The sequence below is a fragment of the Mizuhopecten yessoensis genome, unplaced genomic scaffold, assembly GCF_002113885.1.
Source record: "Mizuhopecten yessoensis strain PY_sf001 unplaced genomic scaffold, ASM211388v2 scaffold9385, whole genome shotgun sequence".
NCBI classification, from domain to species: Eukaryota; Metazoa; Mollusca; class Bivalvia; order Pectinida; family Pectinidae; genus Mizuhopecten; species Mizuhopecten yessoensis.
Genome location: NW_018408021.1, coordinates 1,369,239 through 1,387,447, shown reverse-complemented (window position 1 = coordinate 1,387,447; position 18,209 = coordinate 1,369,239). Strand labels below are relative to the sequence as shown.

Here is an 18,209-nt window from a genome sequence, read left to right as displayed (position 1 = left end):
TGTTGAATTATTCAAAAGTTAATATGGCACTGTTAAGCCAAGTAAGTGCGTATATATTTTGTCTGAACGTGGTTATTATATTGTTTAAACATATGCGAAGAAGTCCTACGTAAAACAAATACAAAGTGAAAGTATGTTGTAAATGAGTGTATTTAAGATGTTATTGCTTGTCAGGTTTGCAGACCCGTATGTATACTTAGGTACAGATGAGGTTATACTAATTTTAGGTATCAGCCTCTGCGAGAGCCTTTGTCTATGACGTGTGAGGGCCTTTGGTTGACCGGGTACCAGATGGGTAGAATACGGGAGTTCAAGCGTCTGCGTGAGCCAGATCTGCATTCCCGGGCCAAGCATTTGAGTGATTGTGTACATCTATATGAACTATGACAGCATGTGATGTTCAGTGAAGCAGTACTGTAAGACGGTCTAGGTTTATTTATATTTTCAATGAGTATCGTGAAGTGAGCGGACATTATCCTATTTTGGCTCCAACTGGTAAAGTGTATTACCAGGGTTCCAATTAAGTACCCGAACTTTGTGTTCACCTATATTTGTTTAACTGTGTGTTCATATCCTACAACTATGTGTTCATAGTTATACCTGAACTGTTTGTCCAACCGATAATAGTCAGAACATGTATTTTGAACTGTGTGTTCACATGTTCATCTGAACTATATGTTCACAAATATATCTGAACTGTGTGTTCATCTATTTAAAATGCACTAAGTGTTCACTTGGGTAGTCCCTGTACTGTGTGTTCAACGGTGTTATATGAACTACGTGTTCATCTATGTAAATTCTGAACTGGGTGTTGAGGTTCATGTATATATACTTGAACTGGGTGGTCGTGTATATGTATGAACTGTGTTGACTGCTACAGGGTTGTATTCTGTAGTTTGCTCCTTTTTGTCTACAAAATTGTGGAACTTTTGAGTTCTGTTTATGCTTGTATAGTTGTGAGACTTTGGCTGAATATTGGAGCCATTCATGGATTTGTGTCATAAGTCACACTCTGATATAGTGACGGTGTTGTCTAGTGACATTTAAATGTACTTATATATTTGTTATATTTATACATATGTAGATAAATTTGTTAAATGTGATTTAATTGTTTGTTTGCTTAATCATGGATGCGGTACAGCTTATTTAAATACTTCGTCTCTTGACAGTAGTTAACCAATTATTTTCTAAGAAATTGTCACCAGATGTAATCATAGCTCATAATAAGTAGGTTTGACCTTTTTCTTGGAAAATGTTGATATAATATATAAATTATGTCTACATATTTTAGAACTCATGTCGACATACGTAACTCGTAAGTCGATGGCAGACATACGCCACCATACATAAGTAATACAAAACCTAGCATAATTTTCTTCATTCATCACACATCACAAATAGACTTTTAATATATGGTGTTAGAATATCACAATTAGACGTGACGTCATGCAGCCATCTTCCACTGTGGTAAAATTGCATTATATTCGCATGGATTACTAAGATCTTCATCGTGACTTGCATGTTCTAAACCCGAACATTTGGCCAAGGGATACTCTTTCAACACAAATATATACCTGTACGTTGTATACAAGTCAATATAGCGTTGACAGTGTCGCGCTCAGTGATGCGATACGAAACTCTTTTATACGATGAAACTTCAAACTAAGATGCGGATAATTTACACATATTTAAAAATTCTATTTCTTTGTTGCAATGTATACATATGCAAAAAAGTGATATGCATCTCTGTTCATAAGTGTATATATCCGTGTCTGAATTGTATGCGTTTTAAACACACCTGTATACTTAGTGACAGACGTAAAACTGTAGCGCCTTGTCTGGATTATATACTGCTTGTATATTGTACAAATTCTGACAGCAAATAACTATCAATCAACAGATGATACATACAAGCTGCAAAGTTGACATTGTACCGGACACTACCTGTCTCAGGTAATTGAAGACACTGTTTACAACACACTACGTACCAAATGGAACGTTTTTTGGATATCTCAAGTTGTAATCCTTGACAGAGGCAATGGACATGAGTACTGCATTGTCCTACTATATTGTACACTGGCCCAATGTGATGATTTATCACAGAAACGTATAAAACCATATGCGCAATTGCAGGTATTGGACAATCAACGTAATTATAACATTGTAGTTTATCCTTTTTACACCATGTTAATAATCATCATATTAAAGAAATTTCTGCAAACCAAAGTTGGAGCACATGAGGACAATGCATGGCGGTGTCTTTACCCGATGATGCTTATAACGACAATATGTTCTGTGATTGGATTTTTCACCCCTTTTTGGTTTTCTGACGAGCATTGTTCCGATCGGGGACTTTTGTATGATTGCTGTGAGTTAACAAACAATGTAACAACTTGCAACCAAGCGGCATGGTTATCAGAAGAATGTAAGTACATTTTTTATTGTTATTGACACTTTTATGACAAAAACGCAGGAACGGAAAAACACTAAAATGGATAAACTTCCTGCTTTATAAACCAGAGATGCTCGGATACAATGTAGCTTCGCAGAGTGCTTCGACCCCTACATAAACAAATATTAGCGCTAAAGCAATTTTATCATTTAATTTCAATGAGTTGTCCGTTGTAATTTGCATCCTCAGTGACTGTGTCACCTTCGTATCAGACGATAACACATTTTAGAGAGCATCAGGTGTGATGCATTGAGGTTATCTTTTCTCTTGTTTCCTTGCGATATACCGTAAATCTTGCTATTAACGCATGATGCTCATTTTGCGAATCTGTCCGAAAGTGAAACAACACATTTAAATGTTCAAGTATTTATATCTATGCGCAAGGGTCACGTAAACGATAAGTGCTAGGTTTGTTGCTGTATGGTATTTAAAAATGAAAAATATCATCATCTCGCAAATGATGTAAATAAGTATCCGCGAAAGAACCAGCCAACATAAAGTAAATATAAATATTTCTTTCCACTTCACCCGATAGTGTCAAATTGCTACCAGCTAATTTTACAGCGCTCTGAACATTTTAAATACATTGCATTTGATGTATGGAGGAATAAGATAACGTCAGATGTCCCATGAGAATGGATATGCGTCATAAGCCAAAAAAATCCAGAATACCCGATACAGCTGCATTTAACAACGAACTTAGTCAAAGTGTGCTGTAAGGCGTTCGGTTTTTATGACCCCCGGCGCGGGAGCCACAAAGCTATCGTATTATATGTATGAAGTCAGTTTAAATATACATGATTTTAACCTGAACGTCATTTTTTTCCTTAAGTTATGTCTGGTGTGTTATTTTTTTTCTTCTTGGCAATATGATGAGTACCCAGGATATGCATTCACTGTGTGTCCCTGATGATAGATAGATGTTCCAGTAAGTCTGAGCATCATTGTCACTGTTTGCGTATTACTTTCATTATGCATATTTCTAAACATTTTCTTCCGGGTGGTAGGTATGGATTTTTAGAAGTTCTTTTTACACAACTAATAGGAGAGTATATGGGCGTTTCGATGACTAGTACGATATGTACTCTGTCACCTTCATAAGACAAATGACCAGTGAATTCTATGCACACAAAGGTCTGAAATGTGTACGAGTTGTCCATGTAAGCGTATCTACAACAGTTGTTATATAAGTACCGAAATTACTCTATTCGGCTACGCTTTGTTTATTACTTGGTCATAGATGAGCAAGAGTGTTTCAGCCCCCTCATCTCGCTTTAGAACTGGCCCACTGCGGCGTTTTCCAGATGGCTTCCCTTAGCTAATTTATCCTAAGGAGGTATTAGGATATTGCGAAGCGTCTTGCGGGGCTTCATGGCTGTTGCTATGCCATTACCGCGATATATCCCCTGGATGGTTTCGGATATACTCTTTATGTACGTCTTGACCTTTGGTTTTATTTTATCCTTGATTTTGCCTTTTCTTGTTCTTCTCCTTATTTTGAAACCATTTTTGTACCAATGTTAAGGCCCATTCCGGATATGCACATTGCCCTAGCGATGTGATTATGCTCTTGTGTTTTGTCCTGTTGTTCAGTGACTATTGTATCACATCTGTTTCTAAAGAGAACGTCACAGAATGCGCAAACGAAATTTGATGCAAAAACTGCGACGCATCGTATATTGGAGAGATTGAAAGGCGATTTGGGGTTCGCCTTGGCGAACATCGAAAAGATACGGAAACACAAGAAGATAGGAAATTCACCAGAAGCAGTCGTATTGTGTGATTATGTGATTGATTGGGATAGCTCCAAAGTTTTGGATAGAGAGAGCAACCGTTCAAGCGGCAGATAAGAGAGGCCATCTGGATACGCTGCAGTGGACAAGTTCTAAGTCAATATGAGGGGGCTCAAACACTCTCACACATCATTGACCAAGTATTTAATAAAGCGTAGCCGAATCGAGTCATTTAGGTATAGATATAACAACTTTTGTACAAACGGTTACAACGTAGCCAAATTGATTCGATTCTATGGACAACTCGTACACATCATTTTACACCTTTGTGTGAATACTCTTCATTGCTTATTTGTCTGATGAAGTTGACAGTGTACATATCGTACTAGTAATTGAAACATCACATAGAAAATATGATTGGTTGTGTAAAAGATCTTCTCATAATATTTCATCATGCATATTAGCTATTATGATCAAGCTTAAAAGTGTATGTCACTGTGTAAACATACCTTATCAAGTAATTTTGTCGTTTTATATGCTGAACTTATCTAGAATTGAGCGTCAAACATCAATTTATGTGTCAATGTAAATACATCTTTGATGGAATGTTGAGCATCATACATCATTATTTACATTTGCTCTGCATCTTTCCGTTGCAATGTATTGCGAATGCAAGTGTTGTTATGAGACTATAACAACATCTGCTATTTTTGACGTCATTAATTTCATTGTTGTCAATAATTGATTTGTTGTTCAAAAGCAGTTCCAAATAACTAAAAAAACATAACTACACAATCCAAAAGTAAATATAAATAAGAAATATTTTCACAAATATTGTCATGGTCCTATAACACACATTTCTATCACTGAATAACTTACAGAAAGCCCTTCCGGGCATTCCGGTTTTTCATAAATATCAATGTGTATGATAGGACAATAAAAAGGTTTGCTAAAATATTCATAGCTTAAATGTATGAGTCATTGAATGAGCATATCTGATGACGTGTTGAGCATCACAGATCACTGTGTGTGTAATTCTATCAACATATCTGATACTGTGTTGAGCATCAAACATCACTACATGTGTCATTGTATAAGCATATATGAGGAAAGGTTGAGCATCAGACATTACTTTATGTGTCATTGTAAAAGCATATTATTTAAGTTCGTATATGCATCAGGTATCACGAATTTCGTTTTATCTTTACGAATGTATACTATGTATATACCTAGCTTATGACTGATAATAATAAGAATAATAATTCAAGGCTCTTATATACCGCTTTATCACAACCTAGATCGTAGGTCGTCTCCATGCAGTTCACAAATTATTATCCGTGGTTATGAGGCCTTTGCAACCAGCCAATATCTTTGTCAACTTTCTTGGGAGCATACAGCCGGTGCTGCCAGTTCGGCGCCCGCAGATATCATTCAACAATTCTAGCACTGCCTAACTGCATACTCATTAACACCTGCATAGACTGGAACAAACAGAGTAAAGTAGTCTGCTTAAAGATACACCACAGCGACGTGCCGTAACTCGAACCCGCAACCCTTCGGTCACGAGCCCGGCGTACATGCATAATTATGATGATAGCCTTATGTCATGACGTTTTATGTAAAGTATAAACCGGTCGTTTATCTTTTGTAATATTAGATAAACTTACTCGTTTATGTATTTATTTCATACGTGATCACGGATGTGTTTTCAAATCAATGTACCAATGCATTGCATCAAGGACAATGTTAAAGGTATAAAACAATAAACGTGTCTGTTTTGAGTAAAATTCCAAAATCATATAAAGAAAAAAACCCACACAATTCCAGTGTGGAATTCTATTTCAATTTAATCCGCTTTTCAGAGAAATTGAGTTTATAAATTACAGAACAAAAATGTTAACGGTTTCTTGATAACGTTCTTTTATCTTATAGACCTACATTGTATACATGTACTTATTTGACATGTCAGTGAAGCACATCCTCTGCTTATTCATCCACAGCCGTGGCCGGTGCTTTGGTAGCAGCACTCGTACTGGCACTGTTGTCTATTGTTGGCGCTATTGCAGGAACCGTGGCTACTGTCGTCATCATCATCAAAGACATCAAAGCCAATTCTATATCGACAAGACCCGTGGTTTTTGTAGGCTTTGCTAGTGGTATGTAGAGTCGTATTACAAAGTAAAACAAAGTGCGACCAGTATATTTGAAAACACCATAAACGAAATATATGAACCCATATTGAAAGAAAGGACGTGTAACCGTCATTCATTACATAAGCACCTAAAAATATCATTTAAAAAATCAACAACAACAATGAGTTTTTTTTCTTGTGTTGTTGTTTTTCACTCTTTCACAAGACACCCTTGTAGTCACACTGTCAATTAGTTCAAACCTCGTTTAAATTTATTTTATTTTCAATTTTTTTCATCGGTCAATTATATCAAATAATTCCATAACTGTGTAAGTGATTCTAGTATGCTTTCTCTTTTTCCCCCACATTTCTTGTACATGTACTATGCTAAGTGTATTCATTAATGACTAGTATCTATTTCTCACAACCTAGCTGGTGATATTTAATACTAAACACAGAACAAAATATTACGGGTTCGTATTCATTGCATACCATCTAATAAAATGCGATATTGTTCTTTTATAACAAGTCATAAAAGTTTTATGGTAATGCATAAGCCAACTAATGCCTATACTTTCGTCATTGTTTTACACAAATCGTCAATATACAGGAAATATATTAAACATGTTGTTTTATATGTCCACAGGGTCTCTAATGGTGTCATCCTGTTTGTTGATATTGGAAGAATTTGGTCCCCATTCCCTTGGTACATCATTCTACGTATGTGTATTATGTGGTGCCTTTCAGGTACTTCCGGTAAGTCTCATCTGAGAAAAAAACCTCAGTTTTCATTATGCCACATATTGCCCTATTTAAATGGACTATCATTTCAAAAGGTTCAACTCTTCATTTAAAAAAGGATTATAAATTGGTAGCGTAGAATCATATACATAAGCAGACTAAGCATGATAATGATATACTATTTTATTTGCAAGACATGATATAAATGAACTTATACATGTACATAATATCTATAAAACAACCTAACCAAAGCACACAGTTTCGAATAATAACACAGATACTCCAAAAAATATAACTGGCCTTCTTACATCCTAAGTAAAATTTTGACCGTCAATCTTTATAGCTGCAGTTAAATGGTAAGGGATTAATGCACTACATGTCTAACATACTTTAAAAAGGCAATCAACAAAGGCAGAATTTTCTACTTAGATTAATTGCACACCTGACTACATCAAATGTTCGGAATACAGCTGAATTGTCCCATTTCCACAATATAAGGAAATATGAGAAGACGGAACATATGATGTAGAAACAATACAAATATCAAATGTTAATAATAAAAAACAACCAAAATAAAAACAAAACAAGATGACTAAGAAGAGAATAATTATTGACATCAGTAAGAAATGACTGCACAACGCATCCAATTATATTGATTAACGAACATCCCGATTGTCCAAACACAGATTTAGTCGTCAGAGAAAAAGGGAAAACAATAACACTTATACATATAGTTTTACAACCTTATATTAAGTATATTTCCTGTAGTTAAAGTGAACGACTGTTTATAAAGTTATGATATCCGTTGATCGACAAATTACTACGTAGTTTTCACATGTCTACTTTGGCTATGGTCAAAATGAAAAAAACCCACGATATTATCCTAAGATGTCACAGCACACTCAAACTCGATATGTTTAATATCATAATGCAAATTGGCCCCCCTGACGCTGAATAAGAGGTACATGCATTCACACATAAATAGACTGTAGTATGTTAATCAATTTGCTGCCGTTTAATAAGTCGTTTTCTCCACATAAATAAAAACCAGATTTTTTTTATGAAAAATATGCCCTGCTGATTATTTTCAAAACACATATTTTCTATCTCATATCAAAATGCAATATAACATTAAGTAAAGTTGTTTTAGAAAGGGAAAAACAGTTCCTCTTTCATTCTTCAATGAATTGTTTCGTTTTCGCTCTTCATTTCAGATTATTGGATTCATGTTTTCCAAACAACTGATTGGCTTTTGATAACTTAGCATTGGAGTCGTCATTCACCATTGCGATTCATCTTAATGCAGTCTTTCAGCACTTACAATAAGATGACAGTGATTCTGTTAAAGAATGTATCAACAAAAATGTAGTAATTAAGATAGCTTCTTCCGTCACAAATTATTGTTAAATTAAATGGTATAATCATTGTTGATAGAGGAATTCATTCCTGAGCGATGATATATTGATAGCCAGTCTTATGTATATGAAATGTCGTTTGTCAATATGGAAGTTCACATCTGAGTCTGGCACTAGTAAAATTAAAATGGAATAATTACGTCGTAAATGAATATACAAGCTGAATTCAATTTTAAAATCAACAAGGCTAATTGTATATATGTACATATAGGTGTATGTTATTAAACGGAGTTCAAGAATTCATGCAAATATTGATTGGTTCAATTTCATGAAAAGGTATCATCCTGAATCATTTGCGAACTTAATGAAGATAAGTTTTTTGTTGCTTAATGAAAAACGTGTTATCATAAATATATCTCTTCGTTAATATATCTAGAACAAAGGTCAATGCTGGTTTAAAAAATACAACAAGGAAGGATATATAATAAAGCACATGTATAAAACACTTTGGTGTTCCTGAAATGTAATAAAAAGTAAAATAACCACAACGTTTTAAATTATCCTGTATGCCTGTTGAGTAGGTTACTACCGACTTTAGTGACAGATTGGCTGTGTTTCACAGGTCATGATGATAACTCTAGCGTTTCGTTAGCACATATAAACGCGTCTCTAGTACAGAACTCAAAATGCCACATGTATACTCATAAAGGTGTCTCGAATGACATGATTACATTAAATCAGACTAAGGTCATCGTAAAAATACATAACGTTGGAATTGACGATACAAACTGAGACGTCAAATATACTTGCTGTATCACTATTACAAGATTCAAAAGGTATGCAATTAATGAGGATCTCTCCTATCTTCTTTAGTCATTGTGAACTGCTGCTTTCCCCGGCTTAGAGTCTTCTCCAGTTAAAATGCCTAATAAATCATTCACGTCAAATTCCACATCTCCTGAAAAGAATTATAATGTATTCATTTTATGTTTTATTTGAACAAAAACCAGTTCGGAGTTGTTAAGAGCAGACAATTTGAAAAACGCACTCGTCAGCTGAGTATGACAAAGTATGAACTCAATTATATGATATTAACATAGTTATAGTATTACCGATGGCTTGTGTGTAGCTTGATATAGCTTCAAGAACAGCTTTGCTGTCATAGCCCATCGATATAAGGTATTTTGCAGCTGGTGTTTCCAGCAGTAATCTCACATTTCTCATATCAGCATCGTTTTCTAAAACAAAAAACAACATATCCCATGCATCGCAGTTTTTATTAATCATATACAATGACTATATCCATATTGATCATAATTATTGCTTTACATTATCAAAGAGATGCAAACAATTCTTTACCGAAATAATCAATAGACATAACAGTTAGTATTTTTAAATTATGTAAACGCAACTTGTATTGTATAGAACTAACTAATTGCATCAAATATATCACTGAGGTATATTTGTGTATGTGTGTGGGTTTGTGTGTATGTTGGTTATTGGGTGTTGGTCAGAGCGAGCGAGGGTAAAACAAAGCAAAAACGAACTAGATATGAACAATCACTTGAAAGGTTGAATAAACATGTTTTATTTGTATTTTTTTTTACATAGGCAATCACTTTTGGTACAAGTTTATTGATTGATGTATACTTACTCTCTGGTTCCTCAGAGAAAGAGCCTGTTTTACCTTTTTTGCTTTTTAAAGGTTCACTCTGAAAGAACAAAGGCCTTGTTTGGGGGCGAGAATGTGGAGCATCTACTTCGAGATCTGCAAAGTAATGTGTAATGTTGTGACCATAAGGAATGAGGAAACATTCAAATGTATTTTTTGCATTTCTTGTTAAGTATGAAATATCCTTTGGTACTTAAATATACTTCTTGAACGCTTCTGGTGTATCATGTATGCCTTAACAATTCGCGATTTTTAGTGTGGAACTTATTCGCGGGGGTTTAATTTCGTAAATCACAATTTCTGTAAGTCTATTTCGGAACACCCCCAAAGAGTTCCGAGTGCTTGTTACTACTAGCAATGAACAATCTGACATCATTACTGGACACAGGAGTACCTCTTTCTATTGTGTACCAGATTTAGTACTTTTGTGTGTCGTTGCCAAACTTTTTTTTATATAATGTACTTTTTCAAAACGATGTTTTGACCTAGTAGACACAGCTCAACTGATGTCACAGACGTGTGAAGCCCGGATGTTATGGCGACAATCTCAAAATATTCATGAGGTTTTTAATTTCGCGAAGTTTAACGCATTCGCAAGAGAGTTTAAACCAAGCAGAGTTCGGCTGCTTAAGTAATATGACATAATTTATTATCACAGTGTGATATTCAGGACCTTTTATTGCAGAGCCCCAAAGACTTAGCTGTAGTAAGAATAAAAAGCATACAATTTGAATATATCCTTATACAATTATAGACTCCGAAGGCCTCTGTGAATATTGTTCAGACCAGGTTTGTAAATCAGGGATAGACCTCACCTGAAGTCTATAATTGTATAAGGACATATTCAAATGTATTATTTTACATCTGTATTTTATGAAATTTAGTGCTAAGGTTTACTTCTAGGATGCTTCAGGGTTAAATGAGATAATATTAAAAATGTTATATTCGTTATCATTTAGCTATTTAGGTTAAGAACTATGAACTACAACTATATTATACATCTACATTACACAGTGTAGTGTAAACATTATGGGCGATTTGTTAATAGTGTATTGTGTAAGAATATATTCGTATTGAATAGTACCATATATGCAAAAACGTCTTGTGTAATTATTCCCAAAATTCGTCTGTAACATTCACTTATCTGATAAGGGCATGTTTTCGTTAGTTGGCTATTAAGACCGTTTCTTTGCCGTTGTCTAAAATAATGTTAAATCATTATAAAAGTGAAAATCGCTAGAATAGTGTTGTTTAGATTATAAAACCAAAATTATTGTTGCCAATGTCATTGATATACGTACCAATATCATCTGATTGTGAATCATCCAGTTGAGGAATCTCCGGAAGAAACAATTCTGGGCAGTTATGTGCTATAAAAATCATAAATGACTCACTCGTTAAAACAAATAAAATATATTTTTGATCGTTTACTTGGAGATCAATTTTGTTTTCGTCCCCAAATTCGCCACTGGAAACTAAAACAATATATACATAAAATATTGTTTTCAAATTAAATAGTGATTTTATTCACACTTGTCTGTGATAGTGACAGTTTAATTGACACCAGAAAAAAGTTAGTGATACACGTTTTTCTGCAATAAACAGCTAACTATACAATTCAGAGGTTTTACTTTGCACAGGGGTTATATTCACAAAAATGAAAAAAAACCCGAATAAAATGAAAGCGAATTGTGTGCCATGTCCACGTGCTCTTATACTACATCTAATTTAGAAGCAAAAACATTTGGAAACATTTCATTTTAGACGTTGATGTAGACACGTCTCGTTACATCGGGTACAAAGTAAGATTACTAGCAATTTGTCAGCAGTTTTCAGAGCATTACTGTTGAGGACATATTCCAGATAACTGATTCTTAAAAAAAAACTTTATTTAACTGGCTCTTCCGTAGTGCTTACAGAGATATATGCAATGTGTAGCTCCTGAACAATAGCTACTGGAATTCGGACTGGTGACCCGAGGATCCCTTTTGATGTCATAAGCACCACGGGCATTTTCGACCTTTGAATCCAAAAACATATACTTACCACGTCGAATCTTATTGATGAGATGATGAAATTTGTGTGATTTCTTGGGATCTCCGCTGAGCAGTGACGGATCAGGGAAAAAGGGTGAACTTTCCAAGTCCAGAGCTGGACCACCATCTTCATACGTGTCAGCTGCACAGTAAACATTTGATGAGAATTGATTTCACTGCACACTTTCATATATTCTATTTCAAGATTAAAAACAATTTTATATTCTATTTCAAGATTAAAATCAATTGAATACTTTGTTTGTTTTTTAAACAACAGAGTTTTAATATATCGGTGGAAAAAAGTTCAATGTCCAGCAAGAACGTTTTGTTGATGATCTAGATGAACTGATTAGATCGTCAGAAATAATTTACAAAACTTCTTCTTATTTGCAGATGACTTTTGTTTTACTTCTTGAATGTCATTTTAATTATTCCCACAATTTAAACAAATACATTCAACTTTTAGGGAAGGCTATTTCACATATGGATAGGTAGTGAAACAATAACTCTGCATTTTCCCCCACTAGACCTTGCCACCATTTTAGATTCGGCGCCAACAACGCACAGTGATCTGCGTTGATGTGACCCGCTTTTATCAAATAATAAAATTAATTAATTAAGTTGGCATTCCTTATTAAAATAATCAACTAAAGTATGAAAAGAATGGTGAGTTTTTACATTTTATCAAAATTTTGCAGAGGACTATATTTTACCGCGTAGGGTCGACGACTAGACATGCAAGTTGTCAAAGGATCAAGATCAGTTTGATAACTGACAGAGATTTTAGGAATACTAAATACACACATTTCCCGAGCGTGACTAATTTTTGATACATTTCACTGGTGCTGCTGCGCACTTGCGAGAGATATCAAAATATTAGCCACACTCGTGAAATATATTACTGAAGAGAATGTTAGATATTCTCAATCTATATTCACTGCAGATATCACTTTTAATATTGTCCAATAAGAACGGTACTATCTATTCACTGCGTAGATATTAAAATTTAAATTTCAGTCAGAGCGCTGCCACAATAAGTGGCTGCTTGTGTACACCTTTGCAATATACAGTATGGTACACATAACTACCTTATTGGTTTCATTTCTTCGAAAATCTTACTAGATAGCAAACGGCAGAGTTGCGTTGAGTAACCCATTCACAATGGCACTTTACCTTGTTGTCATGCGTGTCTTCATTTGAACTTGGCATCAAATTACGCTACTAATGCCCGCGTTTTTTATGCGTCCATATTAGGATTGTATTACTTTAAAATATAATTAATAGACAATTTTATGGTTTGCCCATTAATTATCACAGCTACATGTATTTTACTCGTATGGTAGAATATACGGATATTTTCATTCGCACTTCGTAATCGCGTAAACATAGCGTTATTCTACCACACTCCTCAAATATATAAGGTATTCAACGGGAAATCCTTAAATATTCCCTCTAAATATTTTATACATTATTCGATATATCTTTAGTATTTAACATCTTCTAAATATCGGAATGAAATATTTGCAAATATTATTAAAATATTGTCATATAATCTTTATTAATTTTTAGATCATAGATATCCTTATAAATACACTTAATACGTTCTTGAATTGAGACATTTCTAAAACGATAAGAATATTTAATTTAATTTAAAACAAATATGTTTCATCTTACACGTCATTTTGTTTTAAAAAAAGGCATACATATGAATAAATAATAGTGACTTTTATTCATTTATATTGATGGAATAAAAAGGACTGGGAAACCATGAATGGAAATGGTGCGACTCTCAGATGAGAATCCCCCCCCCCCCATTTTTTATAAATTGAATAAACACCTATTATTACTATCATACTAGTGAATACTTATTGTTAAGCCAATTCTATATCTTTTTAATTACCTAAATATTGATACAATATAATACAACAACAAAAAAGAGGTCAAAGGGCCTTAAATGGTCACCTGAGCTTTATTATATGTTGCTTAATTTCATTGTTGAGATGCGAAGTGGAAGTCAGCATGTAAACAAAGTGACAAATACGTGTCATATCAAAGGAAAAGAATATTAAAAGCTTTTAAATACATTATCTTACTATTGGAAAATTTAACATCTATTGTTGTTAAGCCAATTTTCCTCTTTAGCCAACCCATGGGGTAGGTCAGGACCTTACTTTCTGATACTATTTGATTTCAATTTCAACATAACTATTCCAACAAAGTTCGAGGGATTTTTTTCTGAGAATAGATAAAATATACTCAAAAATTGTATTTATCTATAAAAACTAAAGTAAACTTTACCCTCGCCTCAAGGGAGAGCAGATGACATAGGGGTTATGAAATTTACAATTAAGTTAATGCACCTAAGAACCTTTCCATCCATGAGATTAATTTATTTACCCTTTGGGCACCACCTGTCCGTCGCCTGGGGCCAGGCAGGATAATTTTCCTCATATCACTTCATTGCTATTTTTTTATTATTATTCCAACCAATTGTGATGAATTTCTTGCTGAGAAGAGACAAAATATACAAAAAGTGTTAATTCCCTAGAAAAACTATAGTACATTTTACCCCCTTCCAAAAGGAAAGCAGATGACCCAAGGGTAATGAAGTTTATAATTTAGCTAAAGCAACTAAGGACCTTTCAATCCATTAAGGGTATTCGATTGTAATACATATAAGTTTGAGTAAGAAGATGTATTTTTTTTTTTAAACTTTTATCTATTTTCCCCATATGAGTCACATCCCTCCAGCCCCTGTGTTGGGACGGATATGTTTTTCACTATCATCTAATTTCCATATCATCACAATTATTCCAAAAATGTTCTTTCCCTATATAAACTATGGCAAACTGTACTCCGTCCCCAAGGAAGAACAGATGGCTGGGAGGTAATGAAATTTATAATTCAGATAAAGACTTGATGATCTTTTCAATCATGCAGAGGTGCAACCAAGTCAGCGTCTTCACAATCCCTTGCTAATCAAGCCCAATGGGAATCAATGTCCTACAGGAGATATAAACATAGGATGCAAGCTATGTACAATATAGTTCATGGACTTGCTCCCCCTTATTTACGAAATCACCTACCCCCATTGACTGGCTCCACTCCAGGTTACAATTTAAGATCAGATTTGAATATGCATCATCCACATAGCAGAACCAATGTTTTTATGATTTCTTTCTTTCCTACAGCCATCCGTGAATGGAATTTGATACCTGAACATGTTAGGAACAACTCAATTAAATCTTGTTTCCTCCGTTACCTTAAAAGGAATAAGTCTAAGATACCCGATTACTATTACTTCGGCAAACGGCGTGCCCATGCAGGTAGTTCATACAAGGCTTCGACTCGAATGCAGCTCATTAAACCATCATTTATATATTAATCATGTTTCAGAAACTAGCTTGTGTTCCTGTGGTTGCATTGAAACCACTTCTCACTTTCTCATTGAATGTAGGAACTGTAACACAATTCGGGCCGAAACCATAGCAAAGTTAGGGGTAATCGTGGACATAAGGAAGTTATTATATGGTGAATTATTGATGTTATTTAACCTGTTAGTGTTATACTGCAATCTTCTCATTGTTGGGAGATGGCTTAATGTAAGAGCCTATTCTTGTTGCCAGATCCATAGCATTACATTCTGTATAATTTTATATTATGCACTGCATATTTGTAAATAAAATATTGTTTAATCTAACCATGCAGAGAAATGGCTGTAGTACATTTGTGTCGAAATAGGAAGATATTTGAAGTATTGGTTAATTTTCAATTTGGGGCCCCGGCCTTGCCCCTGAGGTTGGGGGAAGGAATCCAAATTTTACAATTGTGTACCCTCTTCTACCAAGGTTAATCTCACAAAATTAAAAAAGTTTTCCATCCACTGGTTCTTGAGAAGAGGTCAAAAATATAAACAGTTTACAGACGACGCACGGCGCAAACCGCACGAAACACAACGACGGACGACAGGTGACTTCGGAATACATTTAGGTCAGTTGGGCCTATGACTAAGGTGACCTGCAAAGTTTTATATGGGTTTTATCGGTTTCAAGGTAATTTTAAGAAACATTAAATTCAATAATTCACAAAAAAGTTTTCAACCCAAGGAAATAAAAAAGATTAACAAATAAACATTTTTTTTGCGTGGTGCCCGATATATGACATTTCGTCGTTTCACTTTGTGGCCCAGAAAAAAACCGCTAAGTAACAACAGAAGCACCATAGTAACATTTAACATTTCGAACTATATCCATATTGTGTATGTCATAGCTATAATATATTCTTGTTGCCTTACCTGATTGTGTAGAACAATAAACATCGGTATAGGGTTCTTCCGAGGAACAGCCAGCTTGACATATCTCATTCCAAAAACTGGAATCTGACGTTTCATTGACAACGTATAAATCAAATAAAAATGAGCTTTTTTTTTATATTTGTCCAAATCAGTCAGCTTTTGTTTAATATACTCATTTCCTAATCGAATTTTTCTAAAATTAGTATCATTCGTATTATCAGACGTAAGTAATGCTTTTGACGGTTCTTTCTCGAACTGCAGGGCAATAAGCTGAAAGACAAAAAAGCTTTCGTAAAAAAACACTGTTCTAGAAAATAATTTATAAATAACAGTTTAATTGGAATTAAAGCTAGATAAAATCTTTTTTATATTTGATGCTGAGTATCGACCATTGCTTATTGTATTTCAGGAAGGATATATTGTAATGATCATTGTCAAATATATTTCCGAATTTGTACCAAAAAAGGAATTTTAATTTGACTTTTGACCCTTCACATAGAATTTTATCTGCAAATACAAAGTTATGTCAAAACACAATTATCAATCAGATTTATTCAAATTTTTACATTTCAAACACAGGCGAGTAGCTGACATGTAAAAAGTGTACATAGAAATTTAGTATCAAACTAACCTTTCGGAAAATGTTAAAAACTAGAAGCTTTGTGATGCATTTTAGAGCAAAACGTGAGTGTTTAATTGTATCAACGTTTACTTTTTTTCAGAATTTCTGACAAAATCCTAGTTGAAAAGAAACGACTTAAGCAGAAATAAAATCAGAACTATTACCCAAGATTCAAAATACGCAAAGCATATTGTTGAAAGTCGTTATGAAATCCAGTTGATTATAATTGACAAAAAAAGCAAAATTCGTTCTCTTAAAAAAGTACCAACATTAAAGGACTTATGGGTCATTTTTGGTCTCATAAAAAGTGAGATTTTCAAATTGAATTTATTTACCAATTTCTGTTATAATCATCATATTGGATAATTGGGGCTTTCTTTCTTGGTGTTTTTTCCAATGCGCATGCGTAAATGCCCTACCCTAGCAACAACATTGTGTTACTATGCCGAAATAGCTAGAATATGGTGTTTTTGGATAGTTAGCATGCAGAAATGTAAACCTCCGCATATGACAAACAAAAATTCCTTTCTACGAATGAACACTAGTATGTCAAATATTTATTTGTTTGTTGCATGCATGTATACAACACAATAAATACAAGTGAACTAGTGAACTGGAGAATGTTTGCGGTGCATGTAACTGCTTATTGATTATATGGCAGCTACACACCTGATTAACAAATAATGTAAAACATGAACAAGGATTAAATGCAATTCATAAATGCTTTCATGAAAAAGTAAAGATACTTATTATTAGCATAATTTAAAGCAAATTTACCCGATCATCTTTGATTAGATATATCCTATTCTGGTTTTTTTAACTCCGTTTTATGTTTGAAATGTTTCTCCATAGTGGCATATAAAAGCTGTCGCAAACCTTCATTAGTGGATCTACAATGTAACAATAACTGATCCATGGTCTAGTTGTCGACTCCTGATAGCAACTGAAGTTGCGAAGAGGCAGAAAAGATGTCCAAAACAAGATGTCAATACCACACTGGGGAAAGATAACCATTGAAGATTTCCCATCCATGAAGTCATGGGTAAACAAGCCCTTCACCTATATAAAACAGAAATTAGATTATTATAAATGTTAATTTGAAGGCAAAAAATGAACAGTACATTTCTATTTTAAATAGATTTATTTTATCTATCTTTTGTGTACATAGTAAAA

The 18,209-nt window shown here is 34.1% G+C and overlaps 2 protein-coding genes across 2 annotated transcripts; one reads left to right on the top strand and one right to left on the bottom strand.

Annotated features, from left to right (window-relative positions):
• Window positions 1-1,752: 1,752 nt before the first annotated feature.
• Window positions 1,753-8,715, top strand: LOC110457940. The gene is made up of 4 exons (XM_021509441.1): window positions 1,753-2,425; window positions 6,186-6,341; window positions 6,963-7,072; window positions 8,272-8,715. Exons 1-4 carry the CDS (start codon window positions 2,185-2,187, stop codon window positions 8,311-8,313), a joined length of 549 nt encoding a protein of 182 aa, XP_021365116.1. The 5' UTR covers window positions 1,753-2,184; the 3' UTR covers window positions 8,314-8,715.
• A 99-nt stretch (window positions 8,716-8,814) lies between these two features.
• Window positions 8,815-17,821, bottom strand: LOC110457958. Its single transcript, XM_021509475.1, has 7 exons — window positions 17,814-17,821; window positions 16,415-16,539; window positions 12,131-12,262; window positions 11,386-11,454; window positions 10,067-10,180; window positions 9,525-9,650; window positions 8,815-9,370 (listed from the first exon to the last, which is right to left on the bottom strand). Exons 1-7 carry the CDS (start codon window positions 17,819-17,821, stop codon window positions 9,282-9,284), a joined length of 663 nt encoding a protein of 220 aa, XP_021365150.1. The 3' UTR covers window positions 8,815-9,281.
• Window positions 17,822-18,209: the final 388 nt, after the last annotated feature.